Raw genomic sequence first — 27,560 nt, forward strand, 5'->3', positions numbered from 1 at the left:
ATCGCTAGCTTTCACTTCAGTTTGTCTCCAAACCATATCATAATAGGAGAAGTTATGCTCTGATAGCATCTATAATGATACTTTTAGCATACAATCAAGATCACATAACATTGGAGTTCATGAAATCTAACTAAAATATGAAAACACGGATTGCAACTCCATCAATGGAGTCTAAGTTCAAACTAGGCTTGAACCAAATGAAAATATGAGAACATTATTTGACACATAAAACTATTCACAAGAATGCTATCCAATGACCTCCGCAATAGATCGTCATTCAACTAGTAATGACTCGAGTTGAAAAATGCAAATAGATGCACCATACAAATTCATGACTGACCTTGAGTTTTACTTTCATTCTCGAGTATAATTGGATGCACATACACGTAGATCCATTATTTTATTTAAATTCCCTAAACAAGAGACTATAAAGAAAATGAATGAAAGGGGAAAGATGAACCAAAAGTGACATTTGAAGGGACATTAAAACATTGCCCAAATAATACCAACAGACAACGAACAAATTTTACCAATTTCATTTTCAGCATAGCAAGGAGCTTTAATGGTGGCTAAAAGACAGGACCTCAGTAGCCACAACCATTCCATGTTTCTTCCAATCGCCAAATGGGTTCTTCAAATGAATGGCAAGGTCTTGCAGTGGGCCCAATTGGGAATCGTGAAAAGGGCCCTTTAGAATTCACTAAAGGGTCAAAAATGTAATCAATCGCCTCGTCTTGGCGCGTTAGGGGGCCATCGTTTTTCAATTTCTGCCTCTCCTTCCGGCTATGGCGATGAACCGTACCCCTTCTATTCCTTCTATGCTCTCTAGAGACCAATTGTTTCATCTTTTCAATCGCTTTTCTGCCATCGTTTCCCTCTCTGGTTATAATCTAACATTTACTCTCCTCGTTCCTCTGTTTTTCCCTAATCTTTCCCCTAAATTAACGTTTTCTTTCTGCATCTGATCTTGCAGATGTGAAGAAACGGATTGCTGATGCTGTTAGGGATGATAATCAGGTGAATGTTCTTCAAAATTTGTTGCTAGTTTAGTGGTTTTTTTGGTTTAGATCGTTTGTTGTTGCTTGTTTTGAAATGGGGTTTGATTGTTTTTCACTTGGAACTAGTTATGTGGATGAACTTTAGTCATTAAGTTGCATAAACACTCTGCCAAATCCTCCATTTGTTTAGGGGAAATGGGTTTGTTCTGTTTGGTTATTAGCTGTTCTGTAATATCCGTGAGGGTTCAATCTCATTAGACAGCTATCTAACTCTATCTGGTTGATAGGAATGACTTTGTAGTGGAATTGGGTTTGGAGGAATGCGTTTTTTAACATCTTCCTCCTCCATCAATCACTGTTCTTGTTGTGTTCTTAGCCCTTTTTGTGAGATCCCACGTTGGTTGGAGAGAAGAACGAAACATTTTTTATAAGGTTGTAGAAACCTTTTCCTAGTAGATGCGTTTTAGAACCTTGGGGAAAGCCCAAAGAGGACAATATCTGATAGTGGTGGGTTTGGACTGTTACAAATGGTATTAAAGTCAAGACACTGAGCGGTGTGTCAGTAAAGGACGCTGGGCTCCAAGGCAGATGGGTTGTGAGAACGAAACATTCTTTATAAAGGTGTAGAAACCTCTCCCTAATAGACACTTTTTAAAACCTTGAGGGGAAGCTCAGAAGGGAATGCCCAAGGAGGACAATATTTGCTAGTTGTGGGCTTGGACTGTTACAAATGGTAACAGAGCCAGACACTGGGTAGTGTGCCAGCGAGAACGTTGGGCTCCAAGGGGGTGGATTGTGAGATCTCGCATTAGTTGGAGAGGAGAACGAAGCATTCCTTATAAGGGTGTGGAAACCTCTCCCTAGTAGACGTGTTTTAAAACTTTGAGGGAAAGCCCAAAGAGGACAATATCTGCTAGTGGTGGACTTGGGATGTTACAAATGGTATTAGAGCCAGACACCAGGCGGTGTATCAGCAAGGACGTTGGGCCCCAATGGGGGTGGATTGTGAGATCCTGCATTGGTTAGAGAAGAGAACGAAACATTCCTTATAAGGGTGTGGAAGTCTCTCTCTCTAGTAGACACGTTTTAAAACCTTGAGGAAAAACTCAGAAGGGAAAGCCCCAAGAGGACAATATCGGCTAGCAGTGGGCTTGAACGGTTTCAAATAGTATTAGAGCTAGACACCACCCGGTGTGCCAGCGAGGGGATTGTGAGATCCCACATTGGTTGGAGAGGAAAACGAAGTATTCCTTATAAGGGTGTCGAAAGCTCTCCTTAGTAGACGCGTTTTAAAACCTTAAGGGGAAGCCCAGAAGAGAAAGCCCAAAAAAGACAATATCTGCTAGCGGTGGACTTACACCTTTTCGTTTTGTCCTTGTGTTATGTACTTTTGCGTTCATTCTTTAATTCAGGGTTTCACAGATCATATGAATTTGTTAATAATGTATGAAGTTGTGATGGTGCAACTGTAGATGATGAGAAGCTTTTTGTTGCCTTCTGCAGGAAGCTGTAGCTGTGACAACCGCTATTCAGGAAGAGATATTTTCTGAAATGGGAATTGGTTAGTCTTTTCCAGGCCATTACTGTTTGTTTCTTTGTCGTTTTCTTTGAACATCGTTAAAAGATGTGTTTTAAAATCGTGAGGCTGACAGTGACACGTAATGGGCCAAAGCGGACACTATTTGTTAGTGGTGGGCTTGGACTGTTATAAATGGTGTTAGAGTCAGACACCGAGTGGTGTGCTATCGAGGACGTTGGGCCCCAAAGGAGGTGGATTGTGAGATCCTACATCGGTTGGAGAGGGGAGCAAATCATTCCTTATAAGGGTGTGGAAATCTCTCCCTAAAAGATGCATTTTAAAATCGTGAAGCTGACAACGACACGTAATGGGCCAAAGTGGACAATATCTATTAGCGGTGGGCTTGGGCTGTTACAAATAGTATTAGAGCCAGACACTGGGTGGTGTGCCAGCGAGGATGCTGGCCTCCAAAGAGGGTGGATTGTGAGATCCCATATCGGTTGGAGAGGGAACGAAGCAGTGGAAGCCTCTTCCTTAAATATGCGTTTTAAAACCGTGAGGCTGATGGTGATACATTATAGGCCAAAACGGACAATATCTATTAGCGGTGGACTTGAGCTGTTACAAATGGTATTAAAGCTAGACATTGGGTGGTATGCTAATGAGGAAGGGGGTGGATTGTGAGATCCCACATTGGTTGAAGAGGGGAACGAAACATTCTTTATAAGGGTGTGGAAACCTCTCCCTAAAAAATGCGTTTTAAAATCGTGAGGCTGACAGCGACACGTAATGGGCCAAAGCGGACAATATTTGTTAGTGGTGGGCTTGGACTGTTATAAATGGTATTAGAGTCAGACATTGGGCGGTGTGCTATCGAGGACGCTGGGCCCCCAAAAGGAGGTGGACTGTGAGATCCCACATCGGTTGGAGAGGGGAGCAAATCATTCCTTACAAGGGTGTGGAAATCTCTCCCTAAAAGTTGCATTTTAAAACCGTGAGACTGATAGCGATACGTAACGAGAAAAAGCGGACAATATCAGTTAGCGGTGGGCTTGGGTTGTTACAAATGGTATTAGAGGCAGATACTGGGTAGTGTGCTAGCGAGGACGCTGCCCTCCTCCAAAGAGGGTGGATTGTGAGATCCCACATCGGTTGGAGAAGGGAGCAAAACATTCTTTATAAGGGTGTGGAGATTTCTCCCTGAAAGACGCGTTTTAAAATCGTGAGGTTAACCGCGATACGTAATGGACCAAAGCGGACAATACTTGTTAGTGGTGGACTTGAGTTGTTACAGATAATTGTGAAATAATACGAGAACATTGTTTTCTGACCTCAGTATGTAGAGTGAGAAAATTCAACTTCTGATCTCTTAGTCGAAAGTACATGCTTTATCTAATTGATCTAAGTTCGGGATGAGTAGATAAGGACATGGTTAACGAACTTTCCTTTCTATCGGTAGTGTTGTGCTATTTGCTTATAAACCAATAACCCAACACATTTAGGCTTTCTTCGATCATTATGTTCTACAGATTCACGATTTGGCATATCCTGCTTAGGGAAAGTGAATTCGTTTTACGAGAACGATCTCGAGCTGATGGTTCGTTTCTACAAGTTCGTTGCAGCGTAAGTCGTCTCCAATTCGTATTGAACTCGGTTTTCAAATATTCTTTTTGGATTAAATGAACTTATAACAGGGAAGAGATGGCATGTGATGAAGCAGAGCTTGAACCATATGAGTTTGCTGAAAAGATGAACAATGAACACCAACTACACAAAATGGTGAACTACCAAACTTTTCTCCACAATTCTTTTGAATAGCAATTGTGTTCTTGGAAACTGAATGAACGTTTCATATAGCAACTCGAGATGTTGAAACACATGCGCACGTTACACTCGGACGACCAGTCTGCTATTCTCGATAAGGTTTATACTTTTCGCCTTCAACTCACATAGCAAGAGCTAAATATTTTTCGACATGATGAACGAATTGTTATCTGTTAAGTTGTGTTTGTGTTTTTGTTTCTCGTTTTTCGTTTGTGTCTGTAGTTACACGAGCAGCTGGAGAGTGCAGAATTCGACAGTTCGGCGTCGATTATGTCGTTGGAAGAGATTCAAGAGATCGTTCAAACGAAAGGTGTCTCTAGTCAGTCCGTAAGTTAAATTTTTTGACATAATGATATGCGAAATGAAATATCTACACTATACAAGAATATGATATGCATTCAAATGCTCGACTTCACCTCTGATCCAATATACTGAAGATCTCATGGCTTCCTCGGTCGTGTTTTTAGTTTACGTTGTTGATCAATCGATCTGAGCTTGTCAGGATAAAGGGGAGTAAACAAAATTTCTAACGAGAAAATTATTCAGTGTGACTGCGAGGGTGGTCGTAAACTTCTAACTTTTGGGTACGTAGAAATCACAATTTCTGATGTAGTTTTTTCCCGTTCCCGGGAAATTGGAGTACTGGAGTTAAAAATGAAGTTAAAAAAATCATTTTTCCCCGAAAAAGAACAAAAATGTCAGCAACAGGATTTGGACTTGTGCGGGCAAAGCTATAATAGGTGTAGGCACGATTTCGGTGAATGGTCATACATCCCCATATTGACACAACATGAAATAGTAAATAACTATCTAAGATGAAAACATGTAAAAGAGGTTTGGAACGGACATGCGGCTATGGACAACACGTTTTGAACAAGCATGATCGGGACATCTGACAACACGCCTTGGACAAGCATGATGTCACACAATGTAGGAGGGAGTTGTCGTTGCAAATACGATGTTATAAAAACATGCCCAACGTTATGATTACGAACAATCTGCCATTCGTGAGCTATGCTCAAATCAACTAAATTATTAACTTAGAATAATAATACAAACATACAAATTAAACCTCACGACGAGCCAACGGAGGAGACAGTATTTCTATCGGAGTTAACTCATTCAAACTTTTGAACCGTGCTAGAGTGGAGGAAATATAGTTTGCAGCCTTTACATCGATACCTTCATCGGCGACAATGCCATACAGGTTATCGAACTGAGTCAAGGAGTCCCGAGTCACCGTCGTGTCGGGGCCGGGGTTCTCGTGCACCAACAAAGCAACTTTGTGGGGAGAAATAGTATAGTCCTGGTGGAAGACATAGCCAACCAAACCAGTTGGGTTTGTTTTGGTCCCTTTGTATTGCTTGTAGAAAGGCATCGTGAAACCTCTCCGCTTTGAATATCTGATAAGCAAAATGGTGGGGATATTTATATACAAATTTACGTACGCTTTATGGAATGAAGAATAATAATAATAATTATTATTATTTTTTATTCTTTCACTTATATTGTAACGGCTCAGATCCACCGCTAGCAGATGCTGTTCTCATTGGGCTTTTCCTTTCGGGTTTCTCCTCAAGGCTTTAAACGCGTCTACTAGGAGAAGGTTGGGAAGGTTTCTACACCCTTATAAATGGTGTTCCCCTCGAGGCTTTAAAACGCGTCTGCTAGGAAAGGTTTCTAGCCGCTTATAAATGGTGGTTTGTTCTCCTCCCCAACCAATGTGGGACACACAGAGATATATATATATATATATACATTTCTTGTGTCGGGTTGTTGCCCTATAAATTTGGGTCGATTTGGTTTACTGAGTGTATATATGAGTTGGTGACTTGAGTTGAGTTGGTGGCCTGAGTGATCTGAATAGAGTTTACACCCTGACTCAAATCGTTTATTTTTGGGTTAGGTTGGGTTGTCGGGTTATTTTTTTTTTTATATTATTATTATTTATAAAAAACCATAATAATAAACTTCAAATACTATTAATTTTAAATATCAATCCTTCCCAAGTCATAATGTATCACTACTATTAGTTACAAACGTCAAATATTCTTAACCAGGATAATAATCTTAAAAATAGAGTAGGGTTAGGTTGTAACCATATTTTTGAGTTGGTTGGGTCGACAGTATCAAAAAAATGTCAACCTGCCTACCAACCCGAAATTTTAGGAAAAAAAAAAAAAAAAATCGACCCAATCTTAATGGTTTGGGTTAGGTAATCCGAGGTGATCAAGTTATTGAGTCATGTGATGAAACTGACCTAAATATTCTCACGCTAACTTGCTCGCTAGCGGTCACCATAGCACCACCAATGACTCGAGTCCAGAAACTACTCCAACGACAACTCTAGCAACCACCATTGCATGATCAACTCTGATAACTACCTCTAGCGACAACCTTTGAAGCCGTGTCCTATGCACATCGTTGACGACTAACTTTGATGAAAACTTCGATGAGCACCGCTGACTAATACTCTAATGATGTCATATGATACTCAAACCCGTTATAATATTTTAAATATAAATTTGAACTGAGAATAGACTATTCGTGGGAATATACTTTAAAGAAAAAGCAACTTTAAAAAAGAGATATCACAAAAAATCTTATTGAGCTTGTGAGCTCGTGATTGAAAACCTGACTTATTTTGCAGTTTTATAGCTGAGATTAATCGATTAACTTTTACAGTTTTGAATAAATTAGCGGTTTATTAGACATAAAATTGAAAATTCAGAAGCCTGTTCCACGATCAAGTAGACAAAAACGTTGTAGTTATTCAAACCAAACGTTGTGATTCAACGAACTGGATGACAAACTCGAAACGTTATGAGGAAAAAATTTACAATTCCAATACGGTTGGAGAGGGAAACAAAACATTTAAGGGTGTGGAAACCTTTCCGTAGTAGATGCGTTTTAAAACTGTGAGATTAACGACGATACGTAACGAGCCAAAGTGAACAATATTTGTTAGCAGTATGCTTGTGCTGTTTCAAATGTTATTAGAGCTAGACACCGAACGATGTGCCAACGAGGACGCTAGACCCTAAAGAGGTGGATTGTGAGGTCTCACATCGGTTGGAGGGGGACCAAAACATTCCTTATAAGGTGTGAAAACCTTTCCTTAGTAGATGCGTTTTAAATCGTGAGACTAACGACGATACGTAATGAGCCAAAGTGGACAATATCTGTTAGCAGTAGGCTTGTGCTGTTACAAATGTTATTAGAGCTATACACCGAGCGATGTGCCAACGAGGACGCTAGGCCCCAAAGAGGTGGATTGTGAGGTTTCACATCTGTTGGAGGGGGAACAAAACATTGTTTATAAGGGTGTGGAAACCTTTCCCTAGTAGATGCATTTTAAAACCGTGAGACTGACAACGATACGTAACGAGCCATAGCGGACAATATTTGTTAGCAGTAGGCTTGTGCTGTTACAAATGTTATTAGAGCTAGACCCTAAAGAGGTGGATTGTGAGGTCTCACCTCGGTTTGGAGGGGGAACAAAACATTCCTTATAAGGGTGTGGAAACCTTTCCCTAGCAGATGCATTTTAAAATCGTGAGATTGGCGACGATACGTAACGAGCCAAAGTGGACAATATTTGTTAGCAGTAGGTTTGTGCTGTTACAAATGTTATTAGAGCTAGACACCGAGCGATGTGCCAACGAGGACGCTAGGCCCCAAAGAGGTGGATTGTGAGGTCTCACATCGGTTGGAGGGGGAACAAAACATTCCTTATAAGGGCGTGGAAACCTCTTACTAGTAGACGTATTTTAAAATCAGACCCGATACGTAATGGACCAAAACGGACAATATAAACTGTGAGTTTGAGCTATTACACCGAGCCAACGTGCCAATTAGTAAATAAATGATTTTTTTTTTCAAATGGATTATATTCTTTGGTGAAATATTACCTTATGTTCATTATTAAAGAGAACACTAGAGAATGAGAATCACACCTTTTCTTTTTCTTTACAAATTAAAGTAAAATTTTGCACATATTCCACAATATATAATCATGCATTTTAATTTCTCATATATATATATATATATATATAGATATATAGATATATAGATGATCGGGATTTTTATTTTAAAAGAAAATGGGTTCGATTGGATAAGAACAACGTCCATTTCAGCTAGATAAAATGTCGAAAGTAAATTATTCCCGAGTTATTCATAATTATAACTAGGTCAAAATCAACATTTAATGAAATTACTGATTTACCCTCTTTATATGGGAATGAACGAGCCTCTCTGTTCGGTCAAATTTTCAAAACCGCTTTACTGAATTGATTACAAAAGTCATTCTAGATTAGCACTAAATCAACTATTAAAACGTCTTATAAAGTAATAAATAGTTATCGAACAAATTTTTGTTTATACGAGAAACTTGTAAGATCACCACTAGTCGATACGTTTTACTTTGGTTTGTTACGTATCGTCGTCAGTCTCAATCCACTCCGAGAGGGGGGGAGAATCCCAGCGTCTTTGATGGTACACCGATCTCACAATCCATCCACCACCTTCGAGTCCCAGCATTCTCATTAGCACACTATTCGATGTCTGCCTCTAATACCATTTGCCTATTTTTTACTCGTTACGTATCGACGTCAGCCTCACAGTTTTAAAACACGTTTACTAAAGAGATGTTTCACACACTTATAAAGAATGTTTCGTTCCCCTCTTCAACCGATACGAGATCTCACAAATCTCGAAATACAAAAATATGAATAAAAATATTATCACCTTAATTATTATGTTTTTTTTTTGTTACATTTTTTTTAATTACATCAAATAAATTAAATATTTAAAAATACAAAAAAAAAAAAAAAAAGAATAAAATCAAAATAATATTTGAAACTTTATTTTTGGATTCCCCTATGACATGGACTAGACACAAAAAGGGTTTTTTTTTTTTTTTTTTTTTTTTTCATATAATATATATATATATATATATATATATATATATATATATATATATATATATATATATATATATTGATATATATATATATATATATAGAGATATGGTTGGGATAAAATATTCATATTCCACCTCTCTATTATCATAAAATCTATAATTATTATTATTTTGTTTAATTCAAATTAGAAATTCAAAATTAAATTAATAAAAATATCTATAAAAAATAATAAGTTTTAAAATTTTTTAATAAAACTTTTAAAGTATTTAAAATATTTATAAATTTAAATTTTTTATTAATATTCAGAATTAAAAAATATTAAAAAAATAGTTCAAAGATATTAATAAAATTTTTGAAAATTTAAAAATATTTTTAAAATAAAATATTAATATTTTTCATCCAAAAATAAGGACGTGGGTAATTTCTATATATATATATTTTTAATTCAGAGTAATAGAGGCAGACATCTGGTGGTGTACTAGTCAGGATGTTGACTCCATATTAGTTAGAGAGGGGAATGAAACATTTCTTATACGAGCGTGGAAACCTCTCTCTCTCTAACAGATGCATTTTAAAATTGTGAGGTTGACGGTAATACATAACGGGTTAAAGCAGACAATATCTACTAGAGGTAAGTGTTATAAATATTTAGACAAAATACAAAGTACGCCCTAACGTATCAATATTTACCGTTCAAAACGATTAATCTTTATATTTTCTTAACATCCAACCAACCAACCGAACCGGTTTAACAATTGATTATTGGTTTACTCCCTGACATGAAGCGCATCATGATATTCTTTTTTCCAAGTAGTATATTTATCCTCGAACAAGTACAATGTTCACTCAACTGACACGTCCTTAGATTGGTCCGTCCTTATCTTAACTTTACAAAAAGAAAAAAAGAAAAACCACTCAATGTATTTTCTTACTACTCTCATATGTCATCTAACGTAACGAGTCTACACCTCTTTAACTAGACGAGCAAGAAACGAGATTTCTCGGAGCAACTCAACCCATAAGCTCCAAACCCTGGAAACTACAGCTTCCACGTTTGACGGTTTCACTAACAAACATAACTGGTATATGGGTCAGTTTATTTATGCAATGCTTGGTTAGGTTTGCACGAGAGCATTAAAAAAGTGAATAGAATTCTTGCCGATCATTCAAGAAACTCAAGTTTGGTCATCACCAATGACGTTAAATTAATGCATCTAAACTTATTATTTTAATATTTAATGTATCAAATGTAGTAAATATATTTTTCTCTTTTAATATATTTAATATTAATTTGAACGCTTCAAATTAATATATATATATATATATATATATATATATATATATATATATATAATTAATTATTTTTGCTTTTATAATTTTAAAATTTTGAAAGTTTTAAGTAGGGCTGTACATGGTCGGGTTAGGGGATTCTTTTGACCCAACCCAAAAGTTCGGGTTGGTTGGATTGGTAACCCAACCCAATCAACTCAACCCTCTATTTTTGGGTTGGGTTCGGGTTGGTTGTCAAATTTTTTTTAAGTTTTATTTATCCACAATTTATAATTATTCGGATACAATCTTAGATAACATATATTAAAAGTTCACAAACAATTACAAATAAATCTATAATTATTGAAATAATAATAATAATAATAAATTTAATAAAAAATAACGAACGAAAATTGTAACATATTAACATAGTTCAACATTGTCATAAAACTAAAGACAATTAAATACCGACATTTTTTAAGAATTGGTTAAAGTAACAAAAATACAAGGATTCTTAATATATTTTATATATCTTTATTTGGCTCGGGTCAACTCGAAGGTTTTGCCCATAACCGATTCAGTTCGGGTTCAGAAAAATGAACCCAACCCTACCCGAAATGCTAATCCAATCCAACCCAACCCTTATAGTTCGGGTTGGGTTGGTCCGGGTTGTCAGGTTGCCGGGTTGAATGTACAACCCTAGTTTTAAGGGCCGGAAATTGATGGGTATAAGAATTTGGGCTTGAAATGGGCCGTTGAAAAATGCTTCAATGGACTATTCCTGGAAGCCCACTAGACCAATCGTGTTCTTCTTCGATCAACCTCGCAAGCAATCGAAACATTTCTGCAATTTCATTTGCTCCACGACGAGTAACCAGCGAGTAGGATTCTGTGTTTCGCTTCGTCTGAATGTTGGGATTGAACCGAAGGTTGAAGGATTTGAATTGATGGCTTTGACGAACTTCATCTTGACGGTGGCTGGAGTTAGTGCCGTGGTTCTTCTTTTGAGGAGCGATGTGAAACAATCGGCTTCAATCTTCCGGCGCAACGTCAAGCACATCCGCCAGTGGCTCGAAGAAGAATCTGCCTCTGCCTCCAAGTAATTTCTCTTTATTCTTAGTTCATTTACTTGTTTGGTTCGTTTTTTTGTATTGTTCAGGTTCGTGTGTATTAGTGATATTGGAATGGAATCAGTAGGCCGTAGCAATTGATTCTAGATGGAATTGATTAGGTTTCTTAGGAATTTAATAGGCATCTCATGGGAGATCATGTTTGGATTTGTATAATTTCTCGTTATAGGGCTGGTTGGAATTGTTATTATGAGAAATGAAGTTGTCCTGGCCAAAGTTTTCTGTAGAGCTTGATGAATTGTAGCATTAAATGATTGAGGCAAACATGGTGTTGATTAGATGGGGTACAAAGGTGAAGAGATGTAGTAGCTAGTAAAACATCTGCACATCTAGATTCCCGTTTGGGGTACAAAGGCACGAGGATTCGCTTATGGGACAATAGATGGAATAGAATCATCTGCTGAGGTGTATGTTTTGGAGAATTTCAAATGTGGCAGCTCTTTCAGATGGATGTGTGAACTGTGGAGGATTTTTGGATGAGGATTACATTCTTGGAAAATTACCATGCGAAGATATTTTTCGGAGGATGAAGCAAGCTAATATAATGGCTTTGCTAAATATCTAGGAATGAGGAGGATATTTAAGTAGGGACCGTATAAGCATTTGGATATTCCTCAACTAGTCACGTTTCAGAAAATTAACAGAGGAAGAGGAGGTTCTAAAGGGAAATTCGTTAAGGATGGTATGAAAAGGTAAGAGCCCTCAGCGGATCTAGTTTTTCTTTGAGGACTTTCCGAATTTCCGAAAAGATGTCCAGATCAGGCATTTCCCTTCCCCCAAACTGGTGTTTTCAGTGTAAAAAACCAAGGAGAAGAGCAAACCATATGTTATGTTACACTGATTTTAGCTCCAAGTGTTCGTGACAAATTTGGGATTTACAAATATACACTGGGTGTTTTTTTAGTTCTTTAAAGAACTTAAGAGTAGATGCTGTGGGCACTCAATTTAAAGAAGCATGTGAAGATTGTTCTGCCCAACTTAATTAAATTGGTGCTTTGGTAGTTATAGTTGGAAAGTAACTACTAAATATTCAATAAGGAGAGGAATAGAGAGTGGCTTCTTTAAATGTTCTGCACTCAATTTAAAGAAGCATGTGAAGATTGTTCTGCCCAACTTAATTAAATTGATGCTTTGGTAGTTATAGTTGGAAAGTAACTACTAAATATTCAATAAGGAGAGGAATAGAGAGTGGCTTCTTTAAATGTTCTGCACTCAATTTAAAGAAGCATGTGAAGATTGTTCTGCCCAACTTAATTAAATTGATGCTTTGGTAGTTATAGTTGGAAAGTAACTACTAAATATTCAATAAGGAGAGGAATAGAGAGTGGCTTCTTTAAATGTTCTGCACTCAATTTAAAGAAGCATGTGAAGATTGTTCTGCCCAACTTAATTAAATTGATGCTTTGGTAGTTATAGTTGGAAAGTAACTACTAAATATTCAATAAGGAGAGGAATAGAGAGTGGATTGTTGAGAAAGCTATAATTAATGTTCTGGAGTATGGAATTTCTTTAATAAGAGTAAAGCTCTGGGCTGTGAAAGGGGTGGAGAGATAGATGTTCTTTGAAGGGAGGTTTGATAGTCATTTGATCAATAGGGGTTTTAAGGGCATGACCAAAGTCACTCATGGATAAAAATGGAAAGATCATGCAGTTAAAATATTTCCCTTGGTTAGGGGTCGTTTAAGTGGATACTTCAAAAGATGGACTATATCATACCAATTTGGATAGTGAAGGATATGTTTTCATTATCCTAATGCCTATTAGTCATTTGCTTGTGGGGGTGGATCTTGGCAAGAAGGAAATAATAATAATAATAATAATAATAATAATAATAATAATAATAAAAGTAATAATAGAGTAAACTTCTAGTTGAAAAAATGAAGGTTACAGTACCTTAATCTAGTGACAGCTCATTGCATCCGAAAGAGTTTCAAACTTTCAGTTCTCATGAGAAACTCCTAAAAAATTTATGGGCCAAATTTCTGGCACATATTTCTTAATGATTGGAAATGAATACTTATAAATTAATCATTCATGGTTTTGGAGTAGGATTAAAGTGAAAAGAGAACAGACAAAGAATCTTATCCTCTCGTCAATTGTTTTCTAAAAGATAACTTGTTTTTTAGAAATCTAGAAAAGCTGTTCGTGATCTTGGAAGGTTAAAAAACTGATCGAGAAAGGGACTTGTTGATCGCTTGACTGGTTATGTTTTTCATCATCGTTTTAATATTATTATTATATACTACGTTTGAAAAGATATATTATATATACTAATTTTCCTTTTGATAGTGTTGTCCACTGGGGCTATACTTTTCTTGAATCTTGATCAAGTGTCCAAGGGGTGCCAAATTGATTCCTGGAATATGCTTTTGGTGTAGACTGGTTTGTTATGTTGGAGTTCGTGTTCAATCTGTTGCTAGACACTTATTTATTTTATGTTTCATATGACAATACAAAGTAAAGGACATGGGGATAAAATAATAGGAAAATTCCAGAGCCTGATAAAAAAATGTATTATTACTGTATTGTTATTTAATGAAATGAGAATTATAGGTTACCTAGAAGTTCAAGAGTTTCGGTATCCTGTCGTAGTGCACACTCTAGTCACTTCCATCTAGCCAGTTGACTGCCCTCTCTCCTCTTTGTCGTCCGTTTTCATCCCGTATTCTATGTGAGTCAGTTGACTTCGTTAGACCAGACCGATCCTATGAGGAATGTGCCCACGAGGGCACTGCCAGATCTTGTAGATGAACTTCTTCAAGAATCAGTTTAGTATATCATAGCTGACTCCACCATGTAGGACGGGACCATGCACCCACTACACGAGTAGAAGAATACTACTTAATCAAGTAGAAGGGCCAACCTGAGAGAGGCAAGTTGGGAACGGGCTGAAATTGACAATTCAAAGACAAAGTCAGGGACTACTGGACGTCTGCTGAGTTACTCTCAACAAGGACGTTGAGACTTTTCAAATAAAAATTTTGTCGGGGGGAAGGAAGGAGCGAAGCAAGCAGACAAGAAATATTCAAAAGAAGAAGAAAATGAAAGAGAAACGAAGTCTCATCCCTTACTAAATGATTTAAATTCTTTTCTTTTACCGTCAAGTTGCTTTTATATTGTCTATACTATTGTAAAATGTTCTGATGGTCTCTATACCCTACTCATAACCAACTCTCACTTTAAAGCCCCGTCTTCTTTTTAGGGAATTCCTTACGGACTAGAGAGTTGGACTCCTATTAGCACAATTTCAAAACCCCTCCCGTAGCATCTCATAACTGTTTCTTTGCTTTTAATTTTGTTTATATGTACTAGATCCAATACAGTATATTAGCAGGTTTAATGCAGTGCAGTTATGTTTGGCCAGAAGAATGTTAAAACCTATTCAAGTTGGCGAAGGAAGAATGACAGATAGCATAAATATAAAGTTTCAGAAGAAACCACATCAAGCTTATCAAGCCTATGGGTTATGAAAAATTTCGTAGAATCCATATCTTTAAGATGTCTATTCTGGCATGTTAATGCAACAGGCTGGTACTCCTTTCTGTAGACCACGCTTTTGTAATATAACTGCGATGTTATTCTTTCAGGACTGTGGAGAAAGCAACTAAGGAGCTGGAATCCAAGACTCCTCATAAAGATATTCCCAAAGATGACAAACATTAATGTGAATATTGGTTAAATAGCAACGTGAACCTCTTATCGTGTCAATCCTCTCTCTCTCTCCCCCCAATTTTGTGGTCCACTTTAGCAATAAATAATGTTTCTTATCTAAGGGTTCCTTTTCATCCCAGTTTAATATCTGTTCTGTTCGCTTTAGTCAAGACAACAAAATTACATGAATTTTCTTTTACAGAAACCCTAGTCTGTTAAACAAGATATCTTTGAATTCTTCCACTATCAATGGAGGTATTGTTTTATATGATTGAATCAATGGCTTGCCTGGTACGTGCTACTATATCTCACCCTTCTCTTATTCTTGTCTTGTAAGACAACCTAAGATGTGCACTCAAATAGAGACCTTTTCCCATTTCCACGCCTGATTGTAGTCATAAACTAGTTTATTAAGTGGCCTATAATAATTAGAGGTGCTGGGTTGCCTGCCCCCAGTGCAAAAGATAATAGCATTTGTTGACTTCATTTTGATTATAATTATGTCTACCATGTTGAGATAAACAAGGAAATTGTGTTGTTTTCTGCTAACATCAGTATTTGGTATCATTTTGTCATAACCCTGAGGTCAGCCATCTGAAATATAATACTCTTTGTTACATTCTGTATGTATAATGTATTCCTGCTTTCTTCCATACAGTTTTTTTGTGTTTCTTTATTCATACATGCAATGGATTAACTGTTAGAAAAGTGAAAAGTAGGCATCCTTTTGATCTTTGAGATTTTGTAAACGATTCTCTTTGATCTTCCTGTCATTTAGTCTTTATCATTAGAGCTGTTCAGTTGGTTGAGGAGAATGTTGACTGAATATTTGTTTATTGGCTATTGGCTATTGACTAGGCTCTCTTTCCATACCATATGTGGTTTGTTTTAGTGCCACGATTTGATTGGAAGGAATACTTGTTTCTTTATTTGTCTATTGAGTCTTAGGGAGGGCCCCTTGCTTTATTTTTTTCTTACTCCATCTCTTTATCTCTACCACTCCCTGGCCCTTTCTCCATGAAAGATCTTTATTGTTTGATTAATACATCCAAGCTACCAAATGGCCCCCAAATTCCTCATGTTGCCATCGCCCAAATAATGCTTCCTCCCAAAGAAAATTATATTTAGATGTCCCGACTTTCAAAGATATATCTTAATCAGGTGTATTCAGATTGACGTGATTGTTTTTGTCATTGTCTGTTTATGAACACTTGATGCGAATCCGAATCTATAAGCAATGCTGAAATCAAAAGTGTGATGTTGAAGTAGGAAACTAAAACAGTCCCCAAATAATGAATGTTTTGGAAGTGTTGAACAATGAACAAAATAACAATAAAGAAAAAAAAAAAAAAAAACTACAAATTCACAATATATCTTGACCACAGTACTTAGAACCAATTATGAAATCTCACTCTACTCGTTGTTGTATAAATGAGCGTTAGAGTGAGCGAGGGAAGAGCTATCAATTTAGGAGCTTCTCCCCTTATCCCTCACCCTACCCTTTCGTTTCTTCTCCCCGATTTGGGAGATTAATTGATTCGATACCCGAAAACCATAATCTTTTCTAGGATCTGCTTTTATGGGGTCCGGTTTGTTTGGCATCTATGCCCCCTGCCCACACTCCTAGATCTTCACATAAACCAGCATTTCTCCTCCTTTAGTTTTGCTGAATTCATTGTCAGCCATTGTTGTATGCTCTATGAGCAAAGCTTGTTTCCATGTTTTCTCCAAATTTACCATAAAAAAAACTCAACATGATGAAGGATATAAGAACATAAAGTAAACTAACAAACAGACCATGATTCAAGAAACAAGTCTAGCAGAGGAATAGAAAGACAATCTATCTCCAGGATCGCTCCGCTCCACGTACATGTCACAAAATGGCACGTAGATATCTTAAACGTGGAGCGGCTCGTAGTCTAAATGACGATGTCAAAGTAGTAGTCTATTCCTTTTTATGTCAAAGGTCACAAAACAACCAGCAAAATAGACCCCTTTGCTGTCTACAATCACGAAACAAAGAACTTCATATTCAAAAGAAGTCTTGCATTAAAGCCATAAAAAAAAAAAAAACAAACAGACAAAGCTTAAACTACTCCCAAGAAATGGGAAACAAGCCATTAGATTCCTCCTCCATTTCAAGCCCCAACTCACTATGATGAACATTGGTTTTACTAACAGCCTTGTCCTTTGAACCAAAGGACTCAGAGAAATCACTTAGACTACTGAAATTCAGCTCAGTCTCCTCTTGAGTTTGGACTGGAAGACTCAGATGGGACTGAACCAAAGAGCTCAAGCCAGCCTCTGGGAGAGCTTGCACAGGGTGCGATGACAGAAGATAGAGAGCACAACCCGAATCCTCTGGCGAGTTATTCGGAGGCACCGTTTTCTGGCTGTCCCCCTCACTCACCTGAGAGATTGCATCAGGAAGTTGCTGATTGAAACAAAACTGAGAAGAAACCATATGCTTTCCTTGCTTTGAGCCATTCTTAGGCTGCAAAAATGGCAGTTGTTTGTTGTCTCCTCCAAAACTGAAGAAACCAGAGGAATTTGATGGAACCAAAGATGAGTTTTCTTCAGTTCTAATAGGCCATAAACTCCTACCAAGTTCATCAGGAACATGAACTTGTTGATCGCTGAATTGCAGCACAATTGGACCTATGGATTTGAGGAGGATAACCCAATTTTACAAACAGAACAAGAACAGAATCATAAGAAATTTCTATGGATTTGAGGAGGGATAGATAAACCTTTGCAATTTGACAGAAAATCCCTTGAACTGATGAACAAGGATTCAGGCTGAGGCTTCCTCCTACGCCGATTGTGTCCATCAAGCCTCTTTCTACAGCTTCTCTTAACCTCATCAAACTCACCAAGCGAATGAAATCTACAATACTTTTAGACTCCACAAGAAACCAAAACAAGAAACCATACATTTTGAGGCCAAATTACAGCAAAACAAACGAAACCCATCATTTTTTTGTTGTTGTTGTTCTTGTTATTGTTCTTGTTATTGTTAATGTTTACCTGCTGCACTGTTGACAGAATCGTTTCTCCTCGCCTTTGACCATCACAACAGGGGTTTTGGAGTGCAAATCGCAGACCCTATGACGACGATGATACTCCTTGCAATTGCTCAAGTCAGAGTCACAGCCATCCACCAAACATGTCTGGTTCTGGCTCGCATGAAGCAATCGAGTCCTCTTGGAGGATCCATGAGAGGTAGAACTTTCTTGACTCGAACCCTTGAGAATCGGTTCTTCTTCATTATTTGATCCAATCGAGTCAGAAAAACTTGTGGGATTCTGTTTGTTTTCCTGGAAAGTGACTCTTTCCCCAGAAAATTTTCTCCAACCCCAATCCATAAACACACAAAACACACACACACACACACACACACACACACACACACACGCACACACACTTGTTTCAATTTGTACCTCCTCCTCTCCAATTGTTCATATGCCCAAATCTTCAAATGGGTATCCACTTTTTGGATAAAAAACAGTGAAAAAACGAAGGATAGAGAATGGTTGGATGATATAATAGCAGAGAATCCTCCACTGGTTTTGTTGCAGAAGTTAGCAGCAGATGGATGGAAGGTTTCAGAATAATTTCAATCAATCCAAACCTCTTTAGAATTGATAGGGTAATCAACAGTTAATCAAAAGACCCCACTTGAGTTTTGAGGCTTAAAGGAAGCTTTTTCTCATCTTACTCCAAATGGAAGAGAGAGAAACTGAGGAGAGAGAGAGACAGAAAGGGGTGAAATAATAGTGAATTTTTTGGTGAATTTTTCCATTTTTCCTCTATATGACAAACAGAAACCTCCAAGGAAATGGGTCAAGATTTTGATTAAGAAAGCTCCCATCTTTACCATTCCCATCAAGGCCCATGTAGGCTGCAACATTGATACTCATTGGTGAAGAGAGAGAGAGAGAGAGAGATGTAATAAGCAAACAAAATAGGCAAAAATGGAAACAGAGTGAAGAAAAAACAAAGGAAAATTGGGTGATGGAGATGATGGCTCAAACAATTGAAAGGTAAATACAACTTTTGAGCTAAGAGAGAAGAACAGCTTGACATTACATGACAGTGACATTTTGTTGGTTTTCCCATCTTTCTTTCTTTTAATATCTCTTCCACTTTTGGAAATGGTTTTAGTGGAAAAAACCCGCTTAAAATATCAATCATTGGGTCTCACCGTTAATAAATTATTAATCTTTTAATATCTTGTTCGATAAATCTCTGTAATGGGTCAACGCGTGCATAACTCAGTAGATAAGACATTTCTACTTCTTTTAAGAGTTGTTCTGAAAAAGTTTGTTTTTTCAATCCAATGTTTCTCGTAAAAAATTTATCCATAAATTCATTCGGTTATATTGATTTTGTTACCTTGATTTTGAATTTCAAATTGCACTTAAAATTTAGACAAGTGTTTTAGCTGAAACCCTCCGGGTAATTTTTCAAAACGTACCCTCAAGTGTGTTCAAGTGCCAGTAGTCATCGTATCTGTTTGATCGAGCCTCTTTTTGAGACAGTACCCAGAAATTCGTTTCTACTTCGCTTCATCAATTTAAAACATACAAGACACTTGTCGTAAAGTTTAAAAACTTAGGATGAGATTAAATATGAATAAATGTGAAAATTGGAAGGGAGATGAGATTAGAAAGAGAAAAGGAAAAGAATTAGTATTAAAATTATAGGAAAGCAAAGGGCTTTAAAGAAAGGGAAATCAAAAGCATTTCATGTCTGTTCTTAGAATCTCTGACAAATTTCCATTTTGTGACCACAAAATTTTTAGACATCGATTTATTATGCTTTGTAACACTTTAATTTTATATCGACTTTGGCATCTTAACAACAATCATAATGCTTTTTTTAACGATATAATTGTCGGCCTCACGATTTTAAAACGCTTATGTTAGGGAGAGATTTCCACACCCTTATAAGGGGGTGTTTCGTTCCCGTCGGTTGGGGGGTGCTTTGTTCTAGTCTCCAACCGACGTGGGGTCTCACAATCTACTCCCCTTATGGGCTAGTGTCCTCGATGGCACACCGCCTAGTGTCTGGCTCTGATGTCATTTGTAAGAACCAAAGCCCACCGCTGGTAGATATTGTTTGCTTTAGCCCGTTACCTGTCACCGTCAATCTCACAATTCTATAATGTGTCTGCTAGGGAGAGGTTTCCACACTCTTATAAAGAATCTTTCGTTCTCCTCTTCAACCGATGTGGGATCTCACAACATTACTCATTTTTACACATCATCTGTCAAGTCAATTTACGAAATGATCTTGTTAACGACGCTTATAGTTTTTACACACTAATGAGTTGAAAATTTTCAAAATCTAGGAGTACAATGGAAACTTACCTTAAGGTTAAAGGGTATTTTGTGTAATTTAACGTTATTTTTCTCCCAGCTCGAGTGAGACTTTCATATGCTTTACCTTAGTGCAATTATTGTGGAGACTTGCACTCGATACAACCGTTCTCAAAGTCATATAAGATGATTGTGAGGCAATTCTAACTAATTCATTGGTTGATTTTGAACTCGGTTTTCCAAAATTTCTGATATTTTTTATTTTATTTTTCTTAGGTTCCCTAAGGTGTCCCAAGCATTTTTTTTTCCTTTCTACACCGATTTGAGATTCATTCTCTAAGACACCTAATAAAATCCCGAGAATTCGAAAATTAAAAGGCAATGAAAAGGGAATTACACACCTGTTGGGCTCGGGTGTTACACAAAGTAACAAGATAAATCATCACGTAATTCTTTCTAATAGGAAGATAAAAGAATTCATATTAATGAAAATCCACGAAATGGAAGCACAAACAAATTACTTGATAATTTCTTAGTCGTATCACACCATAGATTAACCTCTCGTTTTCTCGAGCTTGACTTATTAGCCTAGTTACACTACACAACACAAGTACCAAGTGAAGTTGAAATAGATATAATCAACGTCCAGTCGACGTCCCAAGTGATTTAACATACCATACCAAAAAAAAAAAAAAAAAAAAAAAAAAAAAAAAAAAAAAAAAAAAAAGAAAAGTCTCACCCAAATAGATACCGTCAAGGTAACGACTTCACACGCAAACAAAGAACGTCCTTCTCATTATATTAAGACATCTACATAATTTTCATATAATTGTAATTAAAATAATTATTAAAAAAAAAAAAAAACTTCAAAAACTTGATAATGTATTTAAAATGGGCCACATGAGGCCCAATAGTTGACCACTTTTTTTTATTTATTAAAAAATAAATTAATTCAATTTTTAATTAAATAAACTCTCTCTTTCTTTATGTCTTAGTGGATTCTTATTATTAAACCAAAATAATAATAATAATAAAATAAATAATAATTATAACTTAATTTTAATGCAATTTGGTAATCCCATTTCATAAAGTACCAAAATTTCTTATATTATCTTTTAATCTTTTCATTTTTGAAAAAGAAAATAGTATTAATTGATTTTTTTTATTTTTTTTAATTTTTAAACCAACAACATAAAAAACACAATGATATTGTGTTCCAAAGTTTGTTTTTTATTTATTAATTTTTTTTAAGATAAGGATTAAAATTCCCCAAATTGTAGTGGTTGCCAACCAATTGGATTTTTTTAAAATCAATAATATTTTTGTATATTGGCTTTAATATCCATGATACTGTTAGATCTTATATCCATTGGAGAGGGAAACGAAACATTTTTTATAAGGGTGTGGAAACCTCTCTCTAGTAGACGCGTTTTAAAATATTGAAGGGAAGCTCGGAAGGGAAAATCGAAAGATGACAATATTTGCTAGCGGTGGACTTGAGCTGTTATAAATGGTATCATAGCCAGTCACTGGACGATGTGCTAGCTAGGCCTCCAGGGGTAGATTGTGAGATTCCACATCAGTTGGAGAGGAGAGTGAAACATTCCTTATAAGAGTGTGGAAGCCTCAGGGGAAGTGGATTGCGAGACCTCTCCCTAGTCGACGTGTTTTAAAACATTGAAGGGAAGCTTGGAACGGAAATCTCGAAGAGGACAATATCGGTTAGAAGTGGGTTTGAGCTGTTATAAATGATATCAAAGCCAGTCATTGGCAATGTGCCCGTGAGGATGCTAAACCTCCAAGGGTGGATTGTAAGATTCCACAATAGTTAGAGAGGATAATAACGAAACGTTCCTTATAAGGGTTGGAAGCCTCCAAGGAAATGGATTGTGAGACCTCTCCCTAGTAGATGTGTTTTAAAACATTGAAGGGAAGCCCGGAAGGGAAATCCCAAAGAGGATAATATTTGCTAGCGGTGGGTTTGAACTGTTATAAATAGTATCAGAGTCAGTCACCCGACGGTGTGCTAACGAGGACGCTATGTCTCCAGGGGATGGATTCTGAGGTTCCGCATCAGTTGGAGAGGAGAACGAAACATTTCTTATAAGGGTGTGAAAACCCCCAAAAAAGTAGATTGTGAGACCTTTCCCCGACAACGTTTTAAAACCTTGAGAATGTTACAAACATATAAATATTCTAAATTTGAAGTATTAGGTCATAAATTTGTGTTTTTTCTTGTGATATTTTATCACATTTAGATTATTCCAAAATTTTTATCAATTTTTTTAAAATTTATTTTTGCCTTTTATACTCGTTAACGAAAAAGAGTTCAATTGCAAATTTGTGAGATTCCACGTCGATTGAAAAAAGGAATAAAACATTACTTATAACGATGCGGAAACCTGTCATTAGCAGATGTATTTTAAAACAAAGCTCGAAAGGAAATACCAAATAAGACAATATCTGTTAGCAATGGGTTTGGACGGTTAGAAATAGTATCATAGCCCACATCGATTATAAATGTCTCGATGATACGTAACGGGACCAAAACAGACAATATTTACTAGTGATGGATTTGACCGTTTAGTTTGTCATTTTAGATTACTTAAGGAGAACTCGTCCACTACAGTAAGAAATATATCACATGGCTAGGTACCGGTTGTTGGGAAAGGTAGAGGTCAAACAAGTTCAATATAATAAACTGTGACGACAGAGTGTGACTTACGAAAAGATATAATGAAGAAAAATCATGGTTGGATTCTGTGTTGTGTTTCGAGAAAAATCATGGCCGTGAGTGTTTGTTTTCGACGAGAATAAAAAATCGATAGTTGTAATGAGATATTTCTTCGTTGTTGCTGTGAGTGTTTTTCATATTAGGTAAACTAATATAAACTCGGTAGTCGAAAGCAGTATCCGTTTGAAAAAAGTTTAATTCTGTATTTGACAGTATGAAGAGATATTACGGAGGTATATGCTACTTGGGTATACGGGTTTTTATTGCTCCGGCTTCCTCACATCTAGGTTCTTCGAGACAACTTAGTTTTTTGGTAGTTGAAATTGCAGTTGAAGCAGCATTTCGAAATGACAACATGAAGATATATATAGATATGGATATGGATATATAAACACGGTTACGCTTACCAAAAGACTGACTTAGGCCAGCGTGAAAGAAGCAGGCACTCTCGTGTTTCAACCTCACTATACTATTAATATTTGTGGGGCATTATATACCGAAAACTTCTGCAGTAAACAAGTGAATGGATGCAGTGTGTCACGATCATGCTTTTCCAAGGCGTGTTGTCCATGGCCGCATGCCCGTGACAAGTCGAAACTCTTACCTTGTACTACCTTACCACTTTCTTTTACTGCTTTCATGTTGTATTATTTCCTTCTTGTTTTCTTTAAGAGTATGACGTTTCAGCGAGATCATGGCTACACCTGGTAGACATGAAATGCCTCAAAATGTACTATAGGCTGATGCGACTAGTTGCCAAATTCTCCCTACCCGAAAAGTTATATACTGTTTAAGCTGTTGTTGTTGCCTTTTTAGTTGCATGCTATATAACACCCCTCTCTCTTACTTACAAAACTCTCCCGTGCTTTCTAAAATCTTCTCTTGAAATCGAGACCTGATGTATAAACTGTGTTCGACCGTAGGCAACGTGATCCGAAGTTGGCTTGACTCACTCAGTGCTGAGAGTGAGTGTCGCACAATCGCCAAATCCGCTGCCTAGAAACTGCGATTGTGACAAAGTGCGTGACAAACGGACGATTTTTTTGTTTCCCTATTTTATTAATTTATTATCGTTCTTATAGCTTAGAGTTTAGGTTAGTTTATATTTTGGTCGAACCGTCTTTTTCAAATTGTTTATTGTACAAAATATTCGTAACAAGAATTTAATTTCCGATCAAAATAAATTTATGTATATTTGAATTAGGTTAAGAATTTAGATTTTATAATCTTATATCTCGAAATGCTCATTTAATCAATGAGGCTGAAACTCGCAAGATATGTTATTAATTTCTACATATTGAAAATAAACCGAGGAGCTGATGATGAGTATAAAACATGATCGGCCATGTTTTGATTACACTATCCACAAGTATTAATGTGTGTGATTTGATTCAATATCATGGTGTTGGCTTCTCTCTCCGATCATCGTCTTCATCAAACAGAAGATCATTTTTCTTTTCTCAGAAAGATGTACCGTAAATCTGCATTCTACTCAAGATTTGTTCGAAGTTATCTGTTGGCTTATCAATGGAGTGTGTGTGCATGCCTTCATACGTTGTCACCACTACCCCTTCGTCTCTTGTTAACCTTTGCACTTGTTTCTTCACATTACATCCTTGATGCGTGCACCTATAATAGCTCCTGCACGTGTTCGTAATTACATTAATCTCGAGATGTATAGAAAGAAACAGTGATATCTTCAAGCTCGAACATGATTATGTTTGTAACATGGAACCTCAAGAGATTCAGGGAAGAATTGGTGACTGATCGTTGATCTATATATGCATGCATATGTTCGTAATATATAAATCTTGAGATGAGAAGAGGGTCAAGATCGTTTTAGAGGTATAGATACAAATATCGAAAAACCTAGAGAAGAACTGACGATTGATCTATATATACGTGCACGTGTATGTGATAGATAAATCTCCAGACGAGAAGAAGGTCAAGAACGTTAATGCATAATCTTAAAACAAGAACAGGGTCAAGATCGTTTTGAACTAATTATTCTCGACCTATAAACGTATTCCCGTGCTTAGGCTAATGAGTTTAAACAATATATAGATTATAAAATTCAAATTATTTAACTCAAGTTTGAAAGCTTATACTAACAAGTTTATACACTCGAATATCTAATTAAATACATATGAACACTTAGTTTTAAATGAGTTATTCAAGCATCGGGAGCTGAATTAAGACCGGGCAGTTAAACTAAGAACAGAAAAAAAAAAAAAAAAAAAAAAAAAACAAAATTGAATTAATTACCTAGGAAACTTGTTTTTGACAGCTTTTTGACCATATTTCCTCCAACGATATCCATCATCAAGAATGTCAACTTGGCTCTTTGTCTCAAAAGCATATCTCGGTTTCCTCACCTTCTTCTCCCCTTTCTTTTTTCCGCCGCCGATTTGGTAGCTATCGCCGCCGCTATTCCTGTCGCCTTCCACCACCGCCGCCGTCTCCATCTTCAAAAACCCATTTTCCTGCAGATTCCCACCGTGAAAACTCCCAAAAACATCGGACCCACTGTCGGACGACATGTCGGGATGATGATAAGCCGACAACCCTTCGCCGCCGGAGCAGGGGAAAAACATCTGATAATTCTCCATTGATATCGGCGGCGCCGGCGGGGGAGAGGAAAAAGAAGAGAAGAGAGAGATTTGGAGAAAGCGGAGAGGACGAACAGTGAATATATAGCTGCCAGTAGTGCCGTAGGCGCCACGGAAAGTGAGGCGGTTTCTTTTTGTGTCTTTTTTTTTTTTTTTTTTTTTTTTTTTTTTTTTTTTTTGTGTGTGTTTTTTTTTAATGTAATTAAAAATTAGGTCAAATTTTGAAAATTTGGAAAAGAAAATTATTTTTGAAAACTTCCCGATCATGATTTTCTTACTCGAGAGGAAAAAGTCGAACTTTAAAAGTACACAATTTTAGCTGTGTACTTTTTTATTCGGGTTAAATTGGTGAACTGCAAAAGGTGTTTGAAATGTCTACGAAATCTTAATTTTGTGTTATGTAACTCGGAACATGACCTTCAGATTTAAATTTTCAAAGAACCCAGAAACGATAAAGAATCAATCGAACGAAAAATTTTGAAACGAATTACCTTTATGATCAATATCAAGAGTAAAGAAAATTCGTTTATAAACTCGTGATTCGTGTTACTTCACAAAAATTATTGATCAAAATCAACTGAATGACGATAGCATGCAAGTTCTAATACATATGAATTTTTAAAATGAAAAACGAAGAACAGAAAATTCCAGGGGAACGAAATCTCTCTCTAGCGAACACGTTTTAAAACCTTGAGGGAAACTCAAATATAACAGTACCTGCTAGGGGTGAGATTGTGTTGTTACAAATGATATCAAAGCTGAGCAATGGGGTTTGAGCTAAGGTTCATGGCTTCTAAAGCGGAGGGCAAATCATGAGCCTGACGGAGATACATAACGGGCAAAAATGGACAATATTTGCTAGTAGTAGGCTTGGACTGTTACAAATGGTATCAGAGTCAGACATCGAGCGGTGTGCTAACGAGGATGTTGGAGAGGACAAACCGTCAGACTAGCGATAATATGTAACAGGCCAAAACAGACAATATTGCTATGTAAAAATACATTTAACGCATCTTCATCTTGAAGCTCCATAAGGACCAGCATGTAGGGAACGATTCCAATATCTTCTAGAGCTTCCTTTGGCGAGCTCACCATAACTTAAATATAAGTGATTAAAACTTGTTGTAACTTCTTGGCTCTCGACTTTGTAATTGAACCTTGAGGTATGACAATTTTTTGGCCACGGTTCATATCATTTTGTGTCTAATAAGTCATTCAATTTCTCTAGTAGACTCGTGTCGGTCTGTGGGATAGTCTTCACTCACATGTTGTAAGAAATGTCGAGACCATCAAATGTTTAAATATTTTCGTCAAAAACATAAAAATTAGAAATTAAAGAAAAGAGATTATAGTAAAGAAGAAAAAAGAACATTAGAAATTACTTGACGTAATTAATTACATTTATCACGCATAAGTAACTTTAATCTATAGTAAAAATTCCATTTTTGGCCGTATTTTAAATCATAATATTTCTATCTCGTCCGTTTAAATGAAGAATGAGATAAACAAAATCGGGTTGGATACGAAAATTATATTCACCATCTCTACTTTAATCCCGACCCCGACATGTCCCACTCCACTTT

The 27,560-nt window shown here is 36.6% G+C and overlaps 4 protein-coding genes across 4 annotated transcripts; 2 read left to right on the forward strand and 2 right to left on the reverse strand.

Annotated features, from left to right (window-relative positions):
* The first annotated feature begins 706 nt into the window (after positions 1 to 706).
* Positions 707 to 4,756, forward strand: LOC111792558 (plant/protein). The gene is made up of 7 exons (XM_023674064.2): positions 707 to 882; positions 974 to 1,017; positions 2,502 to 2,559; positions 4,047 to 4,140; positions 4,212 to 4,296; positions 4,375 to 4,440; positions 4,564 to 4,756. Exons 1-7 carry the CDS (start codon positions 786 to 788, stop codon positions 4,675 to 4,677), a joined length of 558 nt encoding a protein of 185 aa, XP_023529832.2. The 5' UTR covers positions 707 to 785; the 3' UTR covers positions 4,678 to 4,756.
* Positions 4,757 to 11,383: 6,627 nt separating this feature from the next.
* On the forward strand, positions 11,384 to 15,589 carry LOC111794015 (uncharacterized). The gene is made up of 2 exons (XM_023676118.2): positions 11,384 to 11,631; positions 15,250 to 15,589. Exons 1-2 carry the CDS (start codon positions 11,480 to 11,482, stop codon positions 15,323 to 15,325), a joined length of 228 nt encoding a protein of 75 aa, XP_023531886.2. The 5' UTR covers positions 11,384 to 11,479; the 3' UTR covers positions 15,326 to 15,589.
* A 1,648-nt stretch (positions 15,590 to 17,237) lies between these two features.
* Positions 17,238 to 19,219, reverse strand: LOC111793939 (squamosa promoter-binding-like protein 13A). Its single transcript, XM_023676022.2, has 3 exons — positions 18,341 to 19,219; positions 18,064 to 18,200; positions 17,238 to 17,971 (listed from the first exon to the last, which is right to left on the reverse strand). The coding sequence occupies exons 1-3, from the start codon at positions 18,676 to 18,678 to the stop codon at positions 17,406 to 17,408; spliced, it is 1,041 nt and encodes a 346-aa protein (XP_023531790.2). The 5' UTR covers positions 18,679 to 19,219; the 3' UTR covers positions 17,238 to 17,405.
* Positions 19,220 to 24,530: 5,311 nt separating this feature from the next.
* Positions 24,531 to 26,043, reverse strand: LOC111793750 (putative WRKY transcription factor 75). The gene is made up of 2 exons (XM_023675779.2): positions 25,634 to 26,043; positions 24,531 to 25,009 (listed from the first exon to the last, which is right to left on the reverse strand). The coding sequence occupies exons 1-2, from the start codon at positions 25,975 to 25,977 to the stop codon at positions 24,829 to 24,831; spliced, it is 525 nt and encodes a 174-aa protein (XP_023531547.2). The 5' UTR covers positions 25,978 to 26,043; the 3' UTR covers positions 24,531 to 24,828.
* Positions 26,044 to 27,560: the final 1,517 nt, after the last annotated feature.

The sequence above is a fragment of the Cucurbita pepo genome, chromosome 4 (assembly GCF_057944985.1).
Source record: "Cucurbita pepo subsp. pepo isolate OVF chromosome 4, ASM5794498v1, whole genome shotgun sequence".
Classification (NCBI taxonomy): Eukaryota; Viridiplantae; Streptophyta; class Magnoliopsida; order Cucurbitales; family Cucurbitaceae; genus Cucurbita; species Cucurbita pepo.

Bases quoted from the DNA above. Each gene is read 5' to 3' on its own strand.
- LOC111794015 (XM_023676118.2), top strand. From the start codon at position 11,480: ATGGCTTTGACGAACTTCATCTTGACGGTGGCTGGAGTTAGTGCCGTG. The intron at 11,632-15,249 runs GTAATTTCTCTT...TTATTCTTTCAG, and splicing joins GAATCTGCCTCTGCCTCCAA to GACTGTGGAGAAAGCAACTA.
- LOC111792558 (XM_023674064.2), top strand. From the start codon at position 786: ATGGCGATGAACCGTACCCCTTCTATTCCTTCTATGCTCTCTAGAGAC. The intron at 883-973 runs GTTATAATCTAA...CTGATCTTGCAG, and splicing joins TGCCATCGTTTCCCTCTCTG to ATGTGAAGAAACGGATTGCT. The intron at 1,018-2,501 runs GTGAATGTTCTT...TGCCTTCTGCAG, and splicing joins CTGTTAGGGATGATAATCAG to GAAGCTGTAGCTGTGACAAC.
- LOC111793750 (XM_023675779.2), bottom strand. From the start codon at position 25,977: ATGGAGAATTATCAGATGTTTTTCCCCTGCTCCGGCGGCGAAGGGTTG. The intron at 25,010-25,633 runs GTAATTAATTCA...GAACACGTGCAG, and splicing joins GTCAAAAACAAGTTTCCTAG to GAGCTATTATAGGTGCACGC.
- LOC111793939 (XM_023676022.2), bottom strand. From the start codon at position 18,678: ATGGATTGGGGTTGGAGAAAATTTTCTGGGGAAAGAGTCACTTTCCAG. The intron at 18,201-18,340 runs GTAAACATTAAC...AAAGTATTGTAG, and splicing joins TTCTGTCAACAGTGCAGCAG to ATTTCATTCGCTTGGTGAGT. The intron at 17,972-18,063 runs GTTTATCTATCC...TCAAATCCATAG, and splicing joins TTTTCTGTCAAATTGCAAAG to GTCCAATTGTGCTGCAATTC.